At 36.4% G+C, this 19,111-nt stretch overlaps 2 protein-coding genes across 3 annotated transcripts; both read right to left on the bottom strand.

Annotated features, from left to right (window-relative positions):
- Nucleotides 1-200: 200 nt before the first annotated feature.
- LOC133866555 (uncharacterized) lies at nucleotides 201-576 on the bottom strand. Its single transcript, XM_062303115.1, has one exon. The coding sequence runs from the start codon at nucleotides 574-576 to the stop codon at nucleotides 337-339; it is 240 nt and encodes a 79-aa protein (XP_062159099.1). The 3' UTR covers nucleotides 201-336.
- Nucleotides 577-818: 242 nt separating this feature from the next.
- LOC133866554 (uncharacterized) lies at nucleotides 819-6,090 on the bottom strand. 2 transcript variants are annotated; one of them, XM_062303114.1, is made up of 6 exons: nucleotides 5,773-6,090; nucleotides 5,535-5,669; nucleotides 5,393-5,430; nucleotides 5,150-5,216; nucleotides 1,210-1,570; nucleotides 819-958 (listed from the first exon to the last, which is right to left on the bottom strand). In XM_062303114.1, exons 1-6 carry the CDS (start codon nucleotides 5,989-5,991, stop codon nucleotides 927-929), a joined length of 852 nt encoding a protein of 283 aa, XP_062159098.1. In that variant the 5' UTR covers nucleotides 5,992-6,090; the 3' UTR covers nucleotides 819-926. The 2 variants fall into 2 exon arrangements, with proteins under 2 accessions (XP_062159098.1, XP_062159097.1); XM_062303113.1 differs by lacking the exon at nucleotides 819-958 and having other exon boundaries at nucleotides 1,038-1,570.
- Nucleotides 6,091-19,111: the final 13,021 nt, after the last annotated feature.

Here is a 19,111-nt window from a genome sequence, read left to right as displayed (position 1 = left end):
TTGGTTAGAGTAGATTCGTCTTCATCTTAATTTTGACGTGGAATTCTACTTTTTGTGAAACTAATTAAACCCCTTTTATCTTCTTTTGACATCATCTTTTGGGCCCATTTTGCTTCTACAATGTTCTTCTTCTGGACACATTTATTTTTTCTCTAGCATTCGAAATTCGATTTTATCCCATTTTAATTGGATTTGTATGCAAAGATAAAAGATTTTTATTGAAATATATATTAAAGGAAGAGACTTACGTACACCAGTAGAGCCTACACGTACAAAAAGCTTAAATACATGCATTTTCCATGGCTATATATACGTATTATGTAACGTAGAGCTTAATCAGCCGCCCGTCCCAGTAACACCCAGGTCCTGCTTGTTTTCATCTTTGCCGGCACCAAAGACGGGGCCACCTTTTCCGGCGGCATCCACGACCTTGTCCTGCAGCTTGTCAATCTGAATCATCCCCTGATCTTCCTTTGATTGTATGACAGTCTTGGTCTTGTTCTCTCCACCTGGCACCGACTCGTACGTTGTTGCAGTCTTCGACTCCTTCGGCAGTGCTCCCTGTGCCCCTGACATTACTTATCGATAACTTGGATTTTTTTATATTGCCGATGAAGATGACAATCTTAGTCCTGCTATCCTCACCTTTGATTTATCATATACAGCGGCAATCTCATGTAGCCGCCTTATAATCTTTTGCACGCGTCCCTTGTACATGAATCCACGTTATCTTTTAGCTTACTCAACGTGGCGTCCAGGAGTACAGACTAGTCTCTGACAACTGCTTCGCTGTACTTTTCACTACCTACGTGTACGTACACATGCAGGCATGCAGCAGCCTTTGGAGTAGGATAACACTAATTTGTCTCAGCCTGTAGCTACGGCTCAGACAAAGTGGAGGTGTAAATTGCATGGCAGCTGTATGCTTATACATGTGCTTTGATATGCCTGGAAAGTTCTGAAAATGAAGAAGGGATTCTTATATGACAAACCCAGAGACACTGCTCGCATAATTAAATAAGGTGGCAGGAGATGACTTGGGTTGAATCTGAATCTAATTGGAATGCAGTGTATTGATGTTTGCAATAATTTTTTAACACTAGATGCCTATGAATCAGAATAGTAGGAAAAATAATAAAAGTAGACAACTTATACAATATCATGGTATGGTATATACAGCCAAGCTAACAAAGAAACCAAGCAGAGCACCTGCTATGACTTCAACCTCAGTATGGCCGATTGATTCTTTTAATGGAATTGAATTATCACTACTTCTTTCTGATCCTTCTTCAACATCAGCGGCTAAGGCAGAAGACAGCACTGCCTCATTATTTTGCCTCATTTTGTCATCTGATCTAAGTAACAGAGGAGACTTTATTGGTTTTGATGTGAAAGAACCTGCTTCCTCAGACAAGAGGGGCCCAAGGCTCTCCAAACTTATCGGCAATGAGGGTCCCGGTTGAGAATCAATAGAATCATCTCTATCCTTATTGTGAACTGAATTTAAGTGTATCTTGGCCAGCACTTTGTTCAGCACTTTTGCATGATTTCCTACTTCTCTTCTCACACCCTGCAGAAGTAAAAAAAATTCACACTCAAACGGAAGTTTCAGATCATATCACGTCGGCTGCAGTTTGGGAAACATAAGCAACTGCTGAAAATGTGATGACAAGTATATCTAAATATTTTATACAAAACAAAAGTAGAGCCTGAGAACATGTTCAAAACATATCTAAACGTTTGTACTTACTAGTTGTGTCTCTCATTCATGGAACAAAATTTTGACCTATAACAACAGATGGCTTCACATAAGCATCTGTTCTCTGCTGGACCTTAAGCACCATAACTAGGTTTAGCCAAAAGCTCAATCAGTCTTGAGTTGATGATTATAAACAGATTTTAACAAGTGATCCAAAAGGGCATGTTCAGTGAACCCAAAACATCATGAATGTGAAGCAGAGTAAGTCATGCTATTGAACAACGAGAATGGAATAGTAACTAAAAGGCCTTCATCCTTGGTAGATTGTCCATCCCTGACAAAGCCCTGAGAGGCTGTTTTATGGAGAATCCTTTGTGTTCTCTATCTTACTCTCTTCGCTACATTTGTCATTGTTTAGGACATATGCATACATACCTCAGATATTACATTTTCATGTTATGATTTCATGAGTGGTTAGTAGACATTTCACAAACAAACAATTTTAAGAAGTTTACAGTTGACACAGCATGAAGTATTAGAGCTTGTTCAGGACTGAGTTAAGGAGCTTAAAAAGTGCTTTTAACACATAAAAAGCTATGCTAGGCAAAAATAAGTCCGGTTGGTAAAATACTTAAAAGCACTTCTTTGACTTTTTTGCTCTAAAAAGGTCTAAAACTGCATTTTAGGAGAAGCTTGAAAATGAGGCTTTTTTAAAAAACTTCTTTCTGGCTATTTTTATGGACAAAAGCTCTAATTCCAACTCAATCCCAAGCAGGCTCTTAGTCTCATGACAAAGCTTGTTTTTCCTGATGGAGCAGCTTTTTGGTGAAGATAGGTGCTAATAGTACCAAAAACTGAAGGAAAAGGATTTCGTAGAGCTATATTTTGAAATAATTTAACCAAGCAAGAAAACTGTTCATATAAGCTACTGACACAGAGAAAAAAGAGAACATATTCATGAGCAATGATTCTGTAGCTTGAGTCAATCTAAACCTGGAGTTCGGTTCCACTAGTGTAGTTTATGACAATCAGTGCACATGTTTCCCTATTGGAACTAGTAATGGCCGCCAATAAAGATACTAATGACATTGAATCGACAGCCCTGTACTAGATAAGGTTAAATATGTAACTCAATAGTTCAATAAATAGAAGATCATTAAATATGAAGGAAAGAGCAATCAATAATTCAAGGTTTATGAGACATTAGCAGGTCAGGCTCCTTGAATCAAATTTACTTGCTAAGACTTTTGGCTAATTTAAAACATAAACCCATGAAAGAAGATATCCGACGTGTATTACATTTCTAATTGGAAAGACTAATTAATGACCAAATTACTTTCTGGAAGCTTCACAGGCCCAGTTAGGCTTTTGACTACTCCAGATGTTCCTGTGAGGGGCACAACGCTGGTGGAACTACGTTAATATTGTTACAAGGATATGGTGTTCCTGGAGACCATTCCTGGATATGGTGTTCCTAGAGATAAACTATTACAGATGAAGAAAAAGAGGCCCATCTTATCAAAAGGACCAAGCCTGTCTAATGCCATAGCTGCAATTTGTGAGCCGAGTTAACCAAACTGAAAAACAGATAACAAGCAAGACTGACTAACGGATCCATCTTCCATTATATTACATAATTTTAAGCAAGGTAACAACATAATTTCAAACCATTAACTAAAGCCTCTCTTTCAGCACTCAATCAGAGGAACAAAAAACAATGAGTGAGCATATGCTGTTTAGAAAACACCAAGACCAACTACAAGCCCCTATTTTCAACTACAGCCATAGACTTAAATTTATGAATTCCAACTGAGGTTCTTGTCCATTGAATCGAAATTAGTTGTTAAGTTTAAACTTCAATCACCATATGAGAGATCAAATCCAATAGCTCTTGCTACCTTTTCAACTCCAATCTTAATGACCCTCAGTATAAGCAATAACGTTGACAATAAACCCATTATATCAAGTCCAAATGATGGATGCCTACATGATTTCATATATCATCAATCCACCTCCAAACTCGAGCAGATCCTTGGTCATGTAATACTGTCTTTACTTTAATTAAAGCTACCGAAACAAATATACACAGGAACAATGATAAGCAGTCCATGATAGTTTAATCCTAGAAATCATGTCTGCAGATTTGGGAGAGAGAGAGAGAGAGAGAGAGAGAGAGAGAGAGAGAGAGAAGACTTAATAACATCCCCCATTCCCACAGTAAAAACTATTAAACCGCCAAAATCAAGCAGGTCCACCAACACAGATCCCTACAAAAAAGTTAGAAACGCCCGTTTGTTAATATTTTCAAAGTGTTTGGGTTTTCAGTTTTGAAAAAGATAAAAATTCTCAATTTTTGAGTTTCGTGTTGTTTTTTTTTAGAAATGTTTTGGGTTTTGAGAAGAGTTTGAAGTTTGTTTGAAAAGTGTGTTAATAATGGAGGTCACGTCTAAACATTTGTTTGGTAAATCAGTTTTTTAAAAGTTTTCAATGTTTGAAAAGTGAAAAGAGCTCTAGAGAAGTTTACCAAACAGGCCCTAATATCTCCCAAGAGTTTTTGCACAGCAAATACGAGTTAAAGTAACTCTCATTCCCCAAAATTTAACTTTGATAACAACATAGAAGGTTTTATGCATATTTTTACAAAAGAGAGCACTCCCACCAACAAAAGATAATGAAACAGCTCTCACTAATATTACATGAAGATGCAAAACCAAAGATCCAGTTCTTTCAATCGAACCTGTTGGTTCAGAATGGTTTGGCTACTTCATACCATGTATTTATCTCAGCAAGGTAATCAGAACCTGCAACATCTCTCTTTTTAATGCAATCATCCAAAGGATGTTTAAATTACTTTGCTTTAGGAATAAAATTTGATCAGAAATGTACAAGGGCGGAATTTCTAGTTACGCTGGATTCAAGAGAGCTTCAAAGGCGAAGCAATGGCTTGCAAGGTCAACCAAACTACTTCATAAGCCAAGTCCAGGTGAACCAGTTGAACTGGAGTGAAGAAGGAGCTCACCTCAAGTTTTCAATCTGGTCAATCCAGAAGAACTTCAACAGCTAAATTTCCAGCTCAGCTAGACTTACCTAGAAAAATTGCATCTATTTCCTCCATAGACAAACTTGGGACCAAATTACTACTTCTTTAAATTGCATTGATATATGTTTTATATTTCATAATCAATTGGGACGTTCTTTCCCAAGCTCCAGCTTCCAATGCTTTAAGTTCTCACTAGCTTTTATCCAGGGCAACAAAGAGTTGATAATGGTCAAAACAACCACCATCCTAAATAGCAGTCTATATTTTACATATAATATTCTTAATGCATTTAAGGCTGCATGTCAAAGATCATCCCATTGAATTAGGAGGAAACAGTCCTTAATTGCTTAAAGAGAAGATCTGAAAAATGACATTAAGTGAAACATGAGGAGAATATAACACATGTATACCTGCGCATCATACATAACAAGGCCAGCATAAACAACCGTTAGGCCAAAAATTGAATCTGAGAGACCCCTGAGATCAAACAACACAGGAAGAAATAAATAAAAATAAATACATAAATAAATAAATAAATAAATAATAATAATAATAAAGATGCATACACAGATCAAATTAAATAGTGTAAAGTTGACTCCCACACGAGAATATAAAACATAAAACAGAGATAGACAAAACTAAGTGCTGCTTACCTTTCCAAGCCAATGGTTGCCGCGGTGGCCACCACTGCCTATCCATAAGAAGATGTGAAAAAAAATTTGATCAAATTACAAAACTACATAAAAATAAATAAATAAATAAAATTAATTAGAGGGTGAAGGGGAGGCAGAGTACAGAGGAGTGGGTAGACGGGAAGCCTCCAGCCTGAATGGTAGCCCTGAAATCCAAGTCTTTTCCATAGAGAAGCACAGAAGTGAAGGGCTTAGAGAGCTGCCCAATTGCAGCAGAACCCCCGGCCGCAAGTAAAACCTGTTAAAGAGATTAGAATACTAGAAAAAATTAAAGAATTGGAAATGGGTAAGCAAGTAAACAGGAAATTGAATAAAATGGGTAGAAAGGAAGAATTTCGGGCCTTGTTGTGGGCGAGTTGCCCAAACTGGTCGAACAATTCAGCTCCGAGACAAGTGGGCCTTAAAGGAGAGGATTTGGGCTGTCTCGCTCTCATGCGAAGAAGAAGAAATGGTTCTGTTCGGCAAGAATTGTTACCAAGGCGGTGCTTTGCGGATACCCATGAATGAGTAGAAGCCCAGGAAGACGTGGAAACGCTCCAACAGCAACACTGCGAGAACATGGTAAATCGCACGGGCCGGATGGAATTGCAGGTTGAGGAGGATGATAAAGCTACCGCTGTGTTGTATGTTGGCCAGTTGCTGTGGATAGAAATTTCCTACGATTTCGTAGAACCCTATATAAGGTTGAAAATGGACTATTTGACACGTGCTTCTTACATATTTTTTTTATTATATACTTTTTTAATAACTTAATAAAAAATATATATTTCTCACATAAACAAATATATTTTTCATATGTAAGTAAGTCGTTGGAAATTTCTGTCCGTTTGCAATACAACCGATGAATGATGATATGGCACACTTCTGCTATTGTCCAATTCTATTGGACAAGGGCTATCTTTTCCTCCTGCTAGTTTTAGTTAAAAATCTTTTTCTTTTGTTATTCAGTTTTTCAAACTACTTAAATTTGGCTTAGTACTTTAGCTATTTATTTTTACTATTTTATTTAAAATATTTCTTTTTTATTTCTTTTACTATTCTCAAAAAAGAGAAAGAACAAGAACAAGATTTTTTTTTTTTTTTTTTTTTTTATATTAAGGAAAATTACAATTCAACCCTCAAACCAATCATTATACGGATAGTTTCCGAACTACCAACACTTGGACTCTGACCCCCAAGGCCCAAACTACTAAAAAGTTTCAAAAATGTTCAGCAGCGCCGCTACCTGCGAGCCACCCCTAAACACCAATTTTTTTTTTTTAATTTTTTGGACAGATCTTGGTTGTTCACTTTCACAGTTTTTTGTTGTAGGTCGTTGGATTGATAAGTTTATAAATCATTATGAATTTATTGGTTAGTAAATCCAAAAAAAGTAATGCCCCATGTTTATGATATAATTTTTTCATCATATGGTGTATATATCAAATATAATATATAGTTTTTTTTTCTACCATTTTAGATATATAAAAGCATAACCCTTTTAGTCTATTTTATAAAAAGCTTGATTAAATCAAATGAAAACGTAATTGGATCGCAAATTTTGGATAAAGATTTTATTAAAATTAATCGATAGACTCAGGATGCAATATTTATTAACTAAAATTTGTTTTAGATGGTGATTTGTTTACTCGCTGATATGAAAAAAATTCTGTTAAAAAAAAAAAAAAAAACAACAACAACTTACAAAAAGAGGAATTTTTTAAAATGATTAAATCTTTAAAAAAAAAAAAAAAAAAAAAGAGTTCACATTTTTATTTCGAGAAAAGATTTAAAAAAAAAAAGTAAAATAAAATTTTAATCAACTGAGATTATTCTCAATTTAAAAAATAATTTTTTTTTAAATTGAAAAATGACACATGATAGGGGTATTATAGGCATTTTTTCATCAAATTTGGCATTTTTGTAGTTTAGGAGGCCAGAGTCTAAGCGTTGGTAGTTCGGGAGGCTAGGGATAGGATCTTTTCCATTTCATTTAATGAAATGGATACTCTCATTTTTAAATGAAAGGTCAGGATTTGAAGTTGGAGCATCTAACGGTGTATATAAAGTCAATGTTGACATGTTTTTCAAAATTTAAAATAATATGAAATCATGTACACTATTAGATGTATTAACTTTAAATCCTGACCATAAAATGGTTAGCATCCATTTCATTTGAAATGGAAAGGATCCTATTCCGAGAGGCTATCCTTAGAACGGTTGGTAGTTTGTTTTCTAGGGGGCCAAATTGTAATTTTCTCTTTATATTAATATAAATTATACATGGTTGAGCTACACTGCTATACAAATTTACTGAACACTATAGCAACTCAACATATCCTTAGCTATTTTGGTTAAACGGATGTTGAGCTTTCTTGAGAATGTTTTGCTAAACGACTAGCCAAAGTAGCTAAAAAAAAAGATATTTTGGCTAGCACAATCATGAGTGCTCTAAGGCGAGAAGCCATGTGGACAATTTGGATCACACAGTGTTCGACTGAATAAATTCAAGGCTTCGTTTGTTTCGATTTTAAAAGGTTTTACTTATTTTTTCAGTGCTTGGTACGACCAAAAATCTTAATCAAACCGAAAACATTTTCGGCTGACCAAAAACACCTCATTTAAGCTATGTAAAAGGGTGTCTTTTATTTTTATTTTTTCTCCCATAAACCATTTTTCGAGTTTGAGCTTCTTTTTCTCACGTGCACTCTCTCTCGCAGTTCATTTTCCGTCATCTGCTAGAATTCACCATCGGCCACCTCCGGAGATCGCCAGCCATTTTCGGTCGTCGCCCGCCTTCGCTAATTTTTTGTGCAAGTCAAACAATAAAAAATGTTTTCAGTTGAAATCATTTTCTTGAAAAATGATTTCGCTGAAAATATTTTCCAACGAAAAACATTTTACATCGAAACAAACGGAGTTTTAGCTAAAGAATCATTTTCACCTACATCTTACTCTCAGTAATTTTCAGCATTGAAAAATGTGAAAAATGACCAATAATAATAATAATAATAAAAGAATAAGATTTAGTTTTGGCAATTAAACTATTGAATTAACCTATGTTGGAGAACACGTTGCCTTTGAAAGAATTTTTCGGTCAATGAGATTTCTCTACTTGTGGGCTGTTTGAGAAGAAGCATGTGAGAGTTGGAGCACAAATAGGCCATGGGCATGACTTCAGTCTCCCAACGTCTTTAGTACATTTGCATTAATGATGTATTCCAAAAGGAGGGGGGGAGGGGGGGTTGTCCAAGGTGTTCATACGAAAAGTGATGGAGAAAAGAAGGAAAATTATCAACTCCTAACAAAGAGGAAAGGTAGTGGACGTTGGCCATGTCAAATTACTTGGCATGGAAATATCCAAAAATAGATGATATTTAATTTTGAAAATTATTGGTTTGTAGCAGTTGTAGAACTAGAATTTTTTTTTTTTTTTTTTTTTGCAAAACTAGAATTTTAGTTCATATGGGTCAAGATTAAAAAATAAAGTTGTTAGATCCAAAATTTGTCACATACGAACTGGGTGGCTTGTCCTTCTCACTAGGTGGTTCCTCTTCCTACAAAAACAAGCACAGGTGGTTAGTAGGCCTTCGGTCCTCCAACACCCAAGTCAATGTGCCTGACTGTTGGGAGAGAGAGAGAGAGAGACTTTATATGTGGTTTCTCCTAGGCTCTTGTGTTGGTAGGCTTTCCTTGCGTCTTCTTGGGCCTTCTTGAGCTTGCTTGGGCTTTGGCGTGGATGGGCTTTTGTTGGGCATTTGTTGGAGCTAGCCTTTTCCAGGCTATCCTGAGCTACTCTAGATCTTGTCAAGCCTTTAGACCACATGGTTTCTTTGAATTTTTATGAGCTTCCGGACCTCAGGGATCCTTTGTTGTTCATGCCGATGCATGAACTTTGTTAGGATTATGTCAGACCTCTCTCTTGGGAGGGTCTTAGGTCTAGTCTATACTGGATTCACTTTGGATCTATCAGTTGCCCCCATTCCCTTGGTCGATTGGTGAAATGAGTTGGGCAAGGGAATGATAAGATGCATAGTGGTCACTTACTGCTCAAAGTTCTTGACTCTTCTGGTTGGATCGTTTCTTTTATGGATGCGGGTGACTCTGGCCCTTTTTTATGCTCTATCGGGGGTGGTGGTGTTGAGTCGAGGCTTGCCTCCCATTTTGCTACGGGAGAGCCTATGAAGCTTTTGTATGTCCCAAAGGGTTTGATCCTACCAAATGGGAGTTGGTATTATTGTATGACTATTTTCCCCTTCTTCCCACTCTCCAACTTTGTATTGGGCTTCTCGGGCCTTTCTTCTGACTCTGAAATCGCGCCCCAAAGTCCTGTTGTCATAGGAATGTCTTCGAGGGTGTTTGAGGCTTTCAAGCCTAGTCCTCGAACCTAAGGGTGTGTCTCGAGTCCTATCACGTCAAGAATGCCTTTGTTGGTCCGGGACAATCAAGACATGCTCCTCAGATTCGGTTTTCGAATGTGAGCTCCACTATGACACGCCCCATAACAGCCGAGGGGTATCGGTGGCGATGTCCCTGAGTGGCTATTTATTAGTGGGAGCTAAGGACGTTTTGGATTGAGTATGAGCTCCTTCAACACACTTCTATTAGAATTATTGGCTCGTCAAATTCTGCCCCATGTGTGGCGACCCAATTCAACAGCATGGCATATATATATATATATATATATATATTGAATGAAGGCGACACAAAGGTTGGGAGGCCGTACATACATCAACCTGATAAACAATATCTTGGTCATACAATATAGCATGAACAAGGACACAATCAGAGTTCCATAACACTACAGCATAAACATAATGACACTAGAGAGACTTTACACATAACACATCGGACCTAATATAAACATTTATATGATTAAAGTTTGACATTGTATCTTTTATATACAAAAGAATGGTTATACAAAAGGTGTGTAATACCCCAACCATTAATTAGGATTAAGTAAAACCTTAATGTTGATAAGGGATTAGGATTTGTTAAGCAAGTGATTTTTTATTTTCTGCCCAAGCCGAACGTTCGACTAGGGATACTGAGCATTCAATAAAATAGAACATCAAACGTTCGATCACAAAGCACCGAATGTTCGACCTTACCTAAAACCGATGGGTAATATAGTATACCGAACGTTCGACAAAAGTGACCGAACGTTAGATGTTTTGCATAATTGTGTAAGAACAAATCTATGAGAAATAATAAAAAATATTATTTCTTTTATTACTGAAATACGTGACTAACAAATTAGGAATATATTTTCTATTAAACAATTACCATTATATATTAAATGTGTGGAGAACACATGGTAGAAATTTGGAGTCAATTAGAACAATTTAAGGCTCCAATTTAATGAGAAGTGTAAATAAGCTGTAAGCTAGGGAAGGATGAAAGTAGGGTCAAACAAACTCCGATTTAATCAATTCAAGAGCCCAAAATACTCATCTTAGAGTCTTTTATCTACCCTCCAAATTTTATGATTTTTGGACTCAATAAGAATACAAAAACAAGCCAGGGCACACTGCCCTAGGGCTGGACAAAAATGACACATCGCAGTCCACTGCCATGACATCACCTACATGAATTTAGAACAACAGCGACTTGGTTTATTTAGGCGGCTTTCGGCATTTGTCGATTGGTTTGTCTCTTGAAAGGGGAAAAACTCTCTCATTTTTGATAGGCTTGTTTTGTGTATAGATATTGTGTTTTCATCTACATTATATTTTATGTTTTTAACTAACATGTCAATTTCTTATTGGATGCTGTAAAAGATAGGTTTTACACGACATCTTGATTGAAGGTATTCTCATAAAAATTATGCACACGAAGGCCTATGTAAATTTACCTTGTCTCGGTATTTTGGGTTTTGGGATTCTTCCCCCCGCTTCATTTCTTGGCTTTTGGGCTTCTGGATATTTGTCCCTCTAACAGTTGACTGTAATGGACGTGGGTTGTGCCGCGTCGGGTGCCCCCAGTCACTGGTTATTTGGACTAGGGTTGTGGGCCTGTGTTGGGTGCTCATCTGCTCACTAATTCTTTGGGCTTGGGTTGTGGGATATTCCCATCGATCAATCACGGTCCAAGACTTGTAGCCGGGAGCTAATGCGCCTTGAGGCAACTTTAAGTATCGATTCTAGGGGTTCCCCAGGGCTTGTCATCAGCCCAAGATCATGATTCTAATTTACTATTAAGATTTTGGCAAAGTTTGCAGCAAAAGATGTGTACGCATTTAAGATTCAAAACTACATGGACCGATAGTCTGTTGGAGCGAACCAACCAGAACTTCAAGGATATGCCGCAGGTTTGTATCTCAGACTTCAGGAAAATGGGACTATGTATTCATCGTTGATTGGGTTTGCTTACTATACTAGTTGCCAGGTAACTATTGAAATTCCGCCTTATGAGATGCTCTATAGATGAAAGTGTCAATTGCTATTATATCGAAATGATGTTGGTAAGAGAAAGTCACGTGGGACCCATCCAAAATCGCCAAGAGAGTAGGCTTAGTGACATACCAAGTTGCTCTGTCACCAGACTTGGTAGGTAAGCATGAGGTCTTTCACGTGTTGATGTTGAGGTTTAAGGATCTTATTAGGATGATTGATTTATTTTCTTGGTTTGTCTTGAACTGTGGGCTTAGCTATTACAGCTGTCAAACACTATTAGTTGGGTTAAGAATGAGAAGTTATTTTAAAAAGCATATGATCATGGCTAAGATACCTACGGACCAACTATGAGCAGAACTACACGTCTCTGGAATTGAGGGACTTAGGGGTCAAGTATGACGATGATGGGGATACCATGGATAATTTAGACTACGATTCTTTAGATGATTTTCAGGTTGACTTTCTGCACCTCTTTGAGAACGCTGTCTTGGGTCAACCCGACATAGAAGTTTTAGTGCTATAAAATGGATGGGATGAGATCACCCAAGAATATACTAAGCATGGACTGAAAGGTAACTTTGCTATTCCTTCTAAGTATTTTTTATTTATCTGAAATTTCAAGGACAAATTTTTTGTAAGGAGGGAGGAATGGACCCTAAACATTTGTTAGGGTTAAGCATGCTCTAAATTAAGGATGCTGGGATTGGTTCTCAGTTTGTAAAGTGTGAGATTCTGGACTTTTAAGAGTTCATGTGCCTGTTGAACGTTTAAGTGAGACATCGAACACTCGATGAAGAACATTCGAGTTGGGTCTCGAAGATCGAGTGGCTTAAAACCCTAAGACCGTTGGTTTGATCGTACCCCAAATGTTTGATGGTATAACCCGAACGTTCGATGCCTGCAATACTTGAAAAATCAGATGTTCAGTCTTATCCTCAGCTTTTCACGCCTATAAATAAGACCCTTATGAACCTTAACCATTTTAGTTTCCTCTAGTTTTAAAATCCTAGTAAGAGTGAGAGGATGATTAGGAGAGAGAAAGAATGAGCTCTCTTGGTTCTTGATCTTCAAATGAGGTAACTTTCAAAGCTGAACTTGTTTTTACTAGGTTCTTATCTTGTTTCTAACCTATTGTTTAGTTAGGTTTTCGTGCCCTAGCATATGGTTTTCAATCTCTAGTTGGTTTTTGGTTTTAATACAATATTAGTGTTGGATTAATGACTTAATGATGTTGGAAGTACCATGTTCTGTGTGGGAGTATTATTATGATTTAGGACTGAGTTAGAGATCATGTTTAAGCCTCAAATAATATCAAAATGAGGTCTGAAAGATATTTTGGCTTGGAATGGGTTTATGTCCAGCACCGAACGTTTGACCCTCTCCTTGACGAACGTTTGATGTTGTGATTGAACTTTTAATGGTCAGACAGTAAGCCTATTTTGAATAGGTTAGGACTGAAGGTCTTTTTAGCTCGGTGTTAGAACTAATATAAGATCTTTTCACATATTTCGAGATTGTGGAGCGTCATGAGGACTTTGTAGAGGAACTATACGACTCAAGTGAGTAAACCTTGCACATATACTTGTTATTACTTTTCCATATAGCATGATTATTTTATGTATCAAACCTTCATACTTACAACTCACATGAAATACTTTTTAGAATAGTGTGAACCCCATTTTGTGAAAATAATTGATGAATAACAACATAATAAAAATGATGAGTTTGTAAATGCATGCATATAAAAGACAGTGAATATTAATGTAATGCCTTGTATAAAAATCAATTTTTTTTAATAAAAGATTAATCTAATAACATCACAGACATTTTAACAAAAATAAAGAGAAAAAGAATGCTTGAGTTAATATTTTATTTCTCCCTACCTCCCCGAACGTTCTCTGTATTCTTGGAGCGTTCAGTGCAAACCTTAGACAAACATTTGTTATCCTTTAGCCAACGATCAAAAGAAACCCTAGCTGATGCAGCCAATCATCCTTATCCCTTTGAGAATGTTCAAAGTTCCCACCAGGGACGTTTGTGGTTCCCACAAAGAACATTCGTGGTTTCCTCCATGAACAATCGTTGACGTGTTGTACTGTATATCAGAAGGTACATCACACGCTTTAAACTTGTGTGTCAGACCAACCACGAATAATCGCAATCGTATGCCAAACGATCACCTAACCCTAGATATTGCACGAACGTTCACGATTCGCTTGTCAAATGTTCTCCAAATGGCCAAATCAGTTGATCCTTATCATCTGCTTTGTGTTCCCTATAAATATCCCTTACCCTATGTAGTGCCCCAAATAATTATCTAGGATAATTAGGTCCTAATTAGGAAATTTGGATCTTTTGTCTTTTCTTGAGTTGACCGAACTAGGAATGTTCGCGGTTCCACCAGGAAAATTCGTGGTTTTTCCCTCAGGAACGATTGTGGGCCCCACCACGAACGATTGTTGACGTGTTGTAATGTGTGTTGAAAAGTGCATCCCATGCCTTCAGCGTGTGTGAGAGATCGTACCACCAACGATCATGCCCGTACGCCGAACGATCGTCTAAGCCTAGGTTTCTCACGAACGTTCGCGATACATTTGGCAAATGTTTGCGAAATGTCAGATCAATTTATTCTTATCCACTTCAACCTCTTCACCTATAAATATCCCGCACACTCACCATTTTCACTTATTTCCACCACTTTTAGTCAGTAAACCCTTGAGTGGGAGTGAGAGAGTGTTTTGGACAAAGAGAATGAGCTTTCTTGGTTTTTATTTTCAAGAGAGGTAACCTCCTTAACCTAACTCGTTTCTTAAGTGATTCTTACTTTGTTTAGTTAGTTTTCGTAGCCTAGTTTACTGTTTTGGTAATATCTCTAGCAAGTTTTACATCATTGCTTAGTTTTTGGTTTTAATTCTAGATTAGTGTTTGATTAGTAAATTTTACGTATCTAGTACTGCATGGAATTGTTGTAGAGGCTAGGACTCCGTTAGAAGATCATGTTAAAACTCTAGAACTTACTTAGGACCAGTTTTATGACTTTTATGTTCGAATTTGGGATTCTGCCAAAGTGACGAACATTCACCCTTCACTGGATGAATGAACAGTGTCTAAGGCGAATGTTCGTAATTCGTTGGACGAATGATCGTTAGATGGACATAAAGCCTAATTTGAGCTATTTGGGATTTAAGGCTTGTTTGAGCATGAGTTTAAGGCTAATGTTAGGTTTTTCTCAGATTTCAAGGTTATGGAGCCTCAATGAGATTTGTTGGATCCGTACAATACGAGTAAAACTCACATGGATACCTTTTATTGTTATTTTCTGCATAGCACAAAAATTTTGTGTATCAAAACATGCATGTTTACAACTTACATGAAATGCAATTTTGTTACCATGAATTATATTTTGTGAAAATGTATGATTAATGACAAGATAATAAAATGATAAATTTATGAAAGAATGCATGTAAAATACGGTGAAGACTAAATTGCATCATATGACATGGTACCCCGATATATGTGGAATAACGGCCATGAGCTTACTATTATATAGGTTATTCTCTATAGTCAAAGGTTTATTTATTTTTTATATTTGGCATTGGATCTTATAGCGTGGGTCACTTGAGGTCGAACTTGGTCGAGCTGCTAGTATATGACGGTATGCGTACATATCCGGGGCACCGGAGTTGTATTATAGGTCCATCGAGACAACGCAAACCCTGTCAGGAAATGGTTAATATCCTGAGTAGACCATATGAGATAAACTATGACATATATGTATACTAATATATTTTTAGCATGATTTCCCTTGCATTGAACTATAAGTATTGTCGCTGGAATTATGCATCCGTAAATATTTTCAGAATAAACCATGACTTTTTAACGAGAGCATAGTAACAGGGGCAATACTCAAGTTTATGATTATGCAAATAAAAGTTGATACTTAAGGCTTATTTCATAACCAGTCTTGTAGTGATTAATTTACTAAGGATGCGTTTGGGATTGCTTATTTGCAAGAATAATTTGCGATTTTAAAGGGAATTGCAAAACATGGGATGTTTGGGGATTGCGATTTAAAATTGCATTTTCTAAAGTCGTGGAAAAATCCGTGATTTCTGGCAGCAGGCTAAGGGAGGCTTAAATGAAAAAGTGCGAATTTAAATCAAAATCACAATTCGCATAGCAAATATTTGGCGCCACAGTTACCAAATTTTCAAGCGAGAAGGGGAAAAAATATAACGCCCCGTTTTTACAAAAAGTGTAAGTGATTTTTTTTCGATTTTCAAGTGACATTACGACATCATCAGAGTTATAAATTGGTAGTAGAATGTATATTTATCTAACAGACTTAGAATTAAATAACACAACAGGGCTTCTAACTGAAATACACACACACACACACACACACTCACACACACACACACACACACACACACACACACACATATATATATATATATATATAGAATAATTACACATAAGACAGTATTTATGCCACACAAGACACATATAATTTACAACCAAAATAATTAGAGTATAATTATTACACACCAATAGAAATATAAATATCGTTCTCAAAATAATATAATAAAGGACTGGGACACAACAGTCTACAAAATACAGGCAAGCTAGCCTGAAGTACTAACAACAGGATCCACCTAAGGATCTGGGTAATCATGATACTTCTCATCTTCATATCCTATAATAATATATAATATAAAGAGGAAACAGTAATACAAAAATACTTAAGTGAATCCGTTGTTTCTAATAATATAATGAATACTGATTTATTTATGAAATGCAACACATTGTTTGTGACTTCATAATCACATTTATATGCCATATATAGTCCATATCGCAAATCATAGACATAAATTGAATATAGACATACTCATAAAGCAGTAATATGACAGTTTTAAATGCAATGTATTGATTATTTCTCTTTTCGTACTCCTCTTATAATGGAACCATTGCCAACGGTCTGAATTAACGTGTTGTGGAAACCAACGGTCTCCCCTCACTTAAAGCTTATTTGTTAGTTGCTGGAAGCCAAAGGTCCCAGTAGACTAAGAGCCAAAAGTCTCAGCCCGTTTATTAATTAATGTCATGGAAGCCAAAGGCTCCACTGGCAGCCATCACCCCCCGCTGCATACCAGCTTTGTTATTAATCAGTTTAATTAAAATAAAAAATATGTAAAATCACATATGCAAACAAATAAATAATTAAATATCCACAATTTTATGAAAAATCCACTAGCATCACCCTTAGTAAGTATAAAGATACTTATTGTTCTTCTTTAATTGATCTCTAAAGAACTGCATAATTACACCCATAAATTAGCAAATAATGCTAAGAGAATCTACTAATTCTTTATTTAATAACCCACACATGTCTACACACATTGTCTGCACGGCACACATACACACAAATACTCGTTTTCACAAAACACCTACACACATGTTCAAAACACAACACACACATCTTCATTTTATCAAACACTCATTCACTTTCACTTACACACACACACGGTCCCACAGCACCCACATACTTCTCTTCTAATCAAACCACACACACAATCACGTCCCCCACAGTACACACATACTTCATTCTTTATCAAAACACACAAACTCCTTCACTTTTAATCAAACATTCACTCATTGTCACCCACAATCCAACACACATGCTTACTTTAAAAACCAAACTCACCATTTTTAATCAAAGCCCACTCTACATATTCACACGCAATACTCTTCACCACTTACATACAACCATTCACGTCTCTACCCACTCACGAACCAGCACACACCCATTTCTTTTCTTTATTAAATACTAAAAACACATGCAATCTTTACTTCACAGCACACACACACACACGTACATAGTAAGGCACACATATACCCCTTTATTCTTTATTTTTAATCAAAAACACAGTCACGGTTTCCATAATAAACCCAAACGTTTCTAATCCATTCGTAAGTCTTTTTCAAGCTTCAAACTTACTGGTTTGCTATTGAAAATGGCTAGGAATTTCTCTGTTAACAACCAAAGAGAAAAGCTTATAAATATATACATATACGGTGCTCTTCTTCAAAGAAGAAGAAGTTTGAACAAATAAATTCAAAGAAGGAAAGGCAATGATCCTAGAGAAGTAGAATGAAAGAAAACTACTCACTGATGCTACTCCAAAGTAACCCAAATGAGTAGAGGTGCCGCTGTCCAGAATTAAAAAATACACAAAGGTGGTTTATATACTCTGTTTTTATGGTCCAAAACAGGGGCAGTTTTTGTTCTTTGTTTTCTACTGATTTTGTGGTAAAATGAGAGTGATCAAGGCTTCAATTCTTCGTTTATTAACTGCTGGAAGCATGGAGGAACTAAGGAGAACACTTATATCAAAGTTTCTGCAATCAAAAGAAGAAGAAATAGAGAGTGATACGTAAAAGAAAGTTTGCTGGGATTTTGGTTTCTTGATGAAAAATTGGTCCCCATGCATTCCTTATATAATAATCTTGGAAGGCTGAGATCAAGCCAGCAAGAAAGTACTTCTATGGCCAGATTAACGACAGTTGGGTTAGTAAAATCTTTACCAAGATTACATTACATATCTTGTAAGATTATATCTCATATCTAAGTAATAATTGTATCGTACAAGCCAAACTTAGTTTGTTTTGAACCAAACTAAGCTAACTAAACTAACTAGATAGATTTTAATCTTCTACGATCATCTATACGAAGTGGGTTCAACAATTAGAAGAAATAAAATTGACACTTGTTGCTTACACGAACACTGTATTACATATAATAAAGTCCCTCGATCGACTTTATAGTTGCTCGATCGACTTCGACTAAATTTTGATTTCAAGTCTGTTTTTAATCTAAATGTGTTATTTTCTCAAGTGTTACATCCCACCCCCTTATTGAAATTTCGTCCTCGAAATTTGCAATCTTAATAAGCATGTTACTAACTAATAACAATCAAGAAGTAGTAATAATTTCTTTCTTGTTACCTAGTCATCCTCAGCATCATTGAAGATGTCCTTGGGTGGTGACGCGAGAATTTCTTCTGCTTGATCGATAGGAGCTTCAACATTTAGTTGACCCTCATCTTGGTGAGCGGGGGCAATGTTCTCTAGTGAAATATTCCACCCCATATCTTGGTGTATATGTACCATTCTTTGGAGTAGCACATCATTGATAGCCTGATTATTAATAAAGGTCTGCCGTAACAACATAAATTCTCCTATAGGGTCGAACACACCCATAGGAATAAGATCTAACATAATAGGCTATGGTGCTAATGGTACTACT

Source organism: Alnus glutinosa, chromosome 4 (genome assembly GCF_958979055.1).
Source record: "Alnus glutinosa chromosome 4, dhAlnGlut1.1, whole genome shotgun sequence".
NCBI lineage: Eukaryota > Viridiplantae > Streptophyta > Magnoliopsida > Fagales > Betulaceae > Alnus > Alnus glutinosa.
The sequence above is the reverse complement of the archived record's forward strand: the minus strand, read 5'-3'. Positions and strand labels throughout refer to the sequence as shown.

What these genes read in the sequence shown, in the direction of transcription:
- LOC133866554 (XM_062303113.1), bottom strand. Translation starts at nt 5,991, where the DNA reads ATGTTCTCGCAGTGTTGCTGTTGGAGCGTTTCCACGTCTTCCTGGGCT. An exon ending in GCAACCATTGGCTTGGAAAG is followed by an intron (nt 5,217 to 5,392) that starts GTAAGCAGCACT and finishes GTTTGATCTCAG; the next exon opens with GGGTCTCTCAGATTCAATTT. An exon ending in TTGTTATGTATGATGCGCAG is followed by an intron (nt 1,571 to 5,149) that starts GTATACATGTGT and finishes TTACTTCTGCAG; the next exon opens with GGTGTGAGAAGAGAAGTAGG.
- LOC133866555 (XM_062303115.1), bottom strand. Translation starts at nt 576, where the DNA reads ATGTCAGGGGCACAGGGAGCACTGCCGAAGGAGTCGAAGACTGCAACA.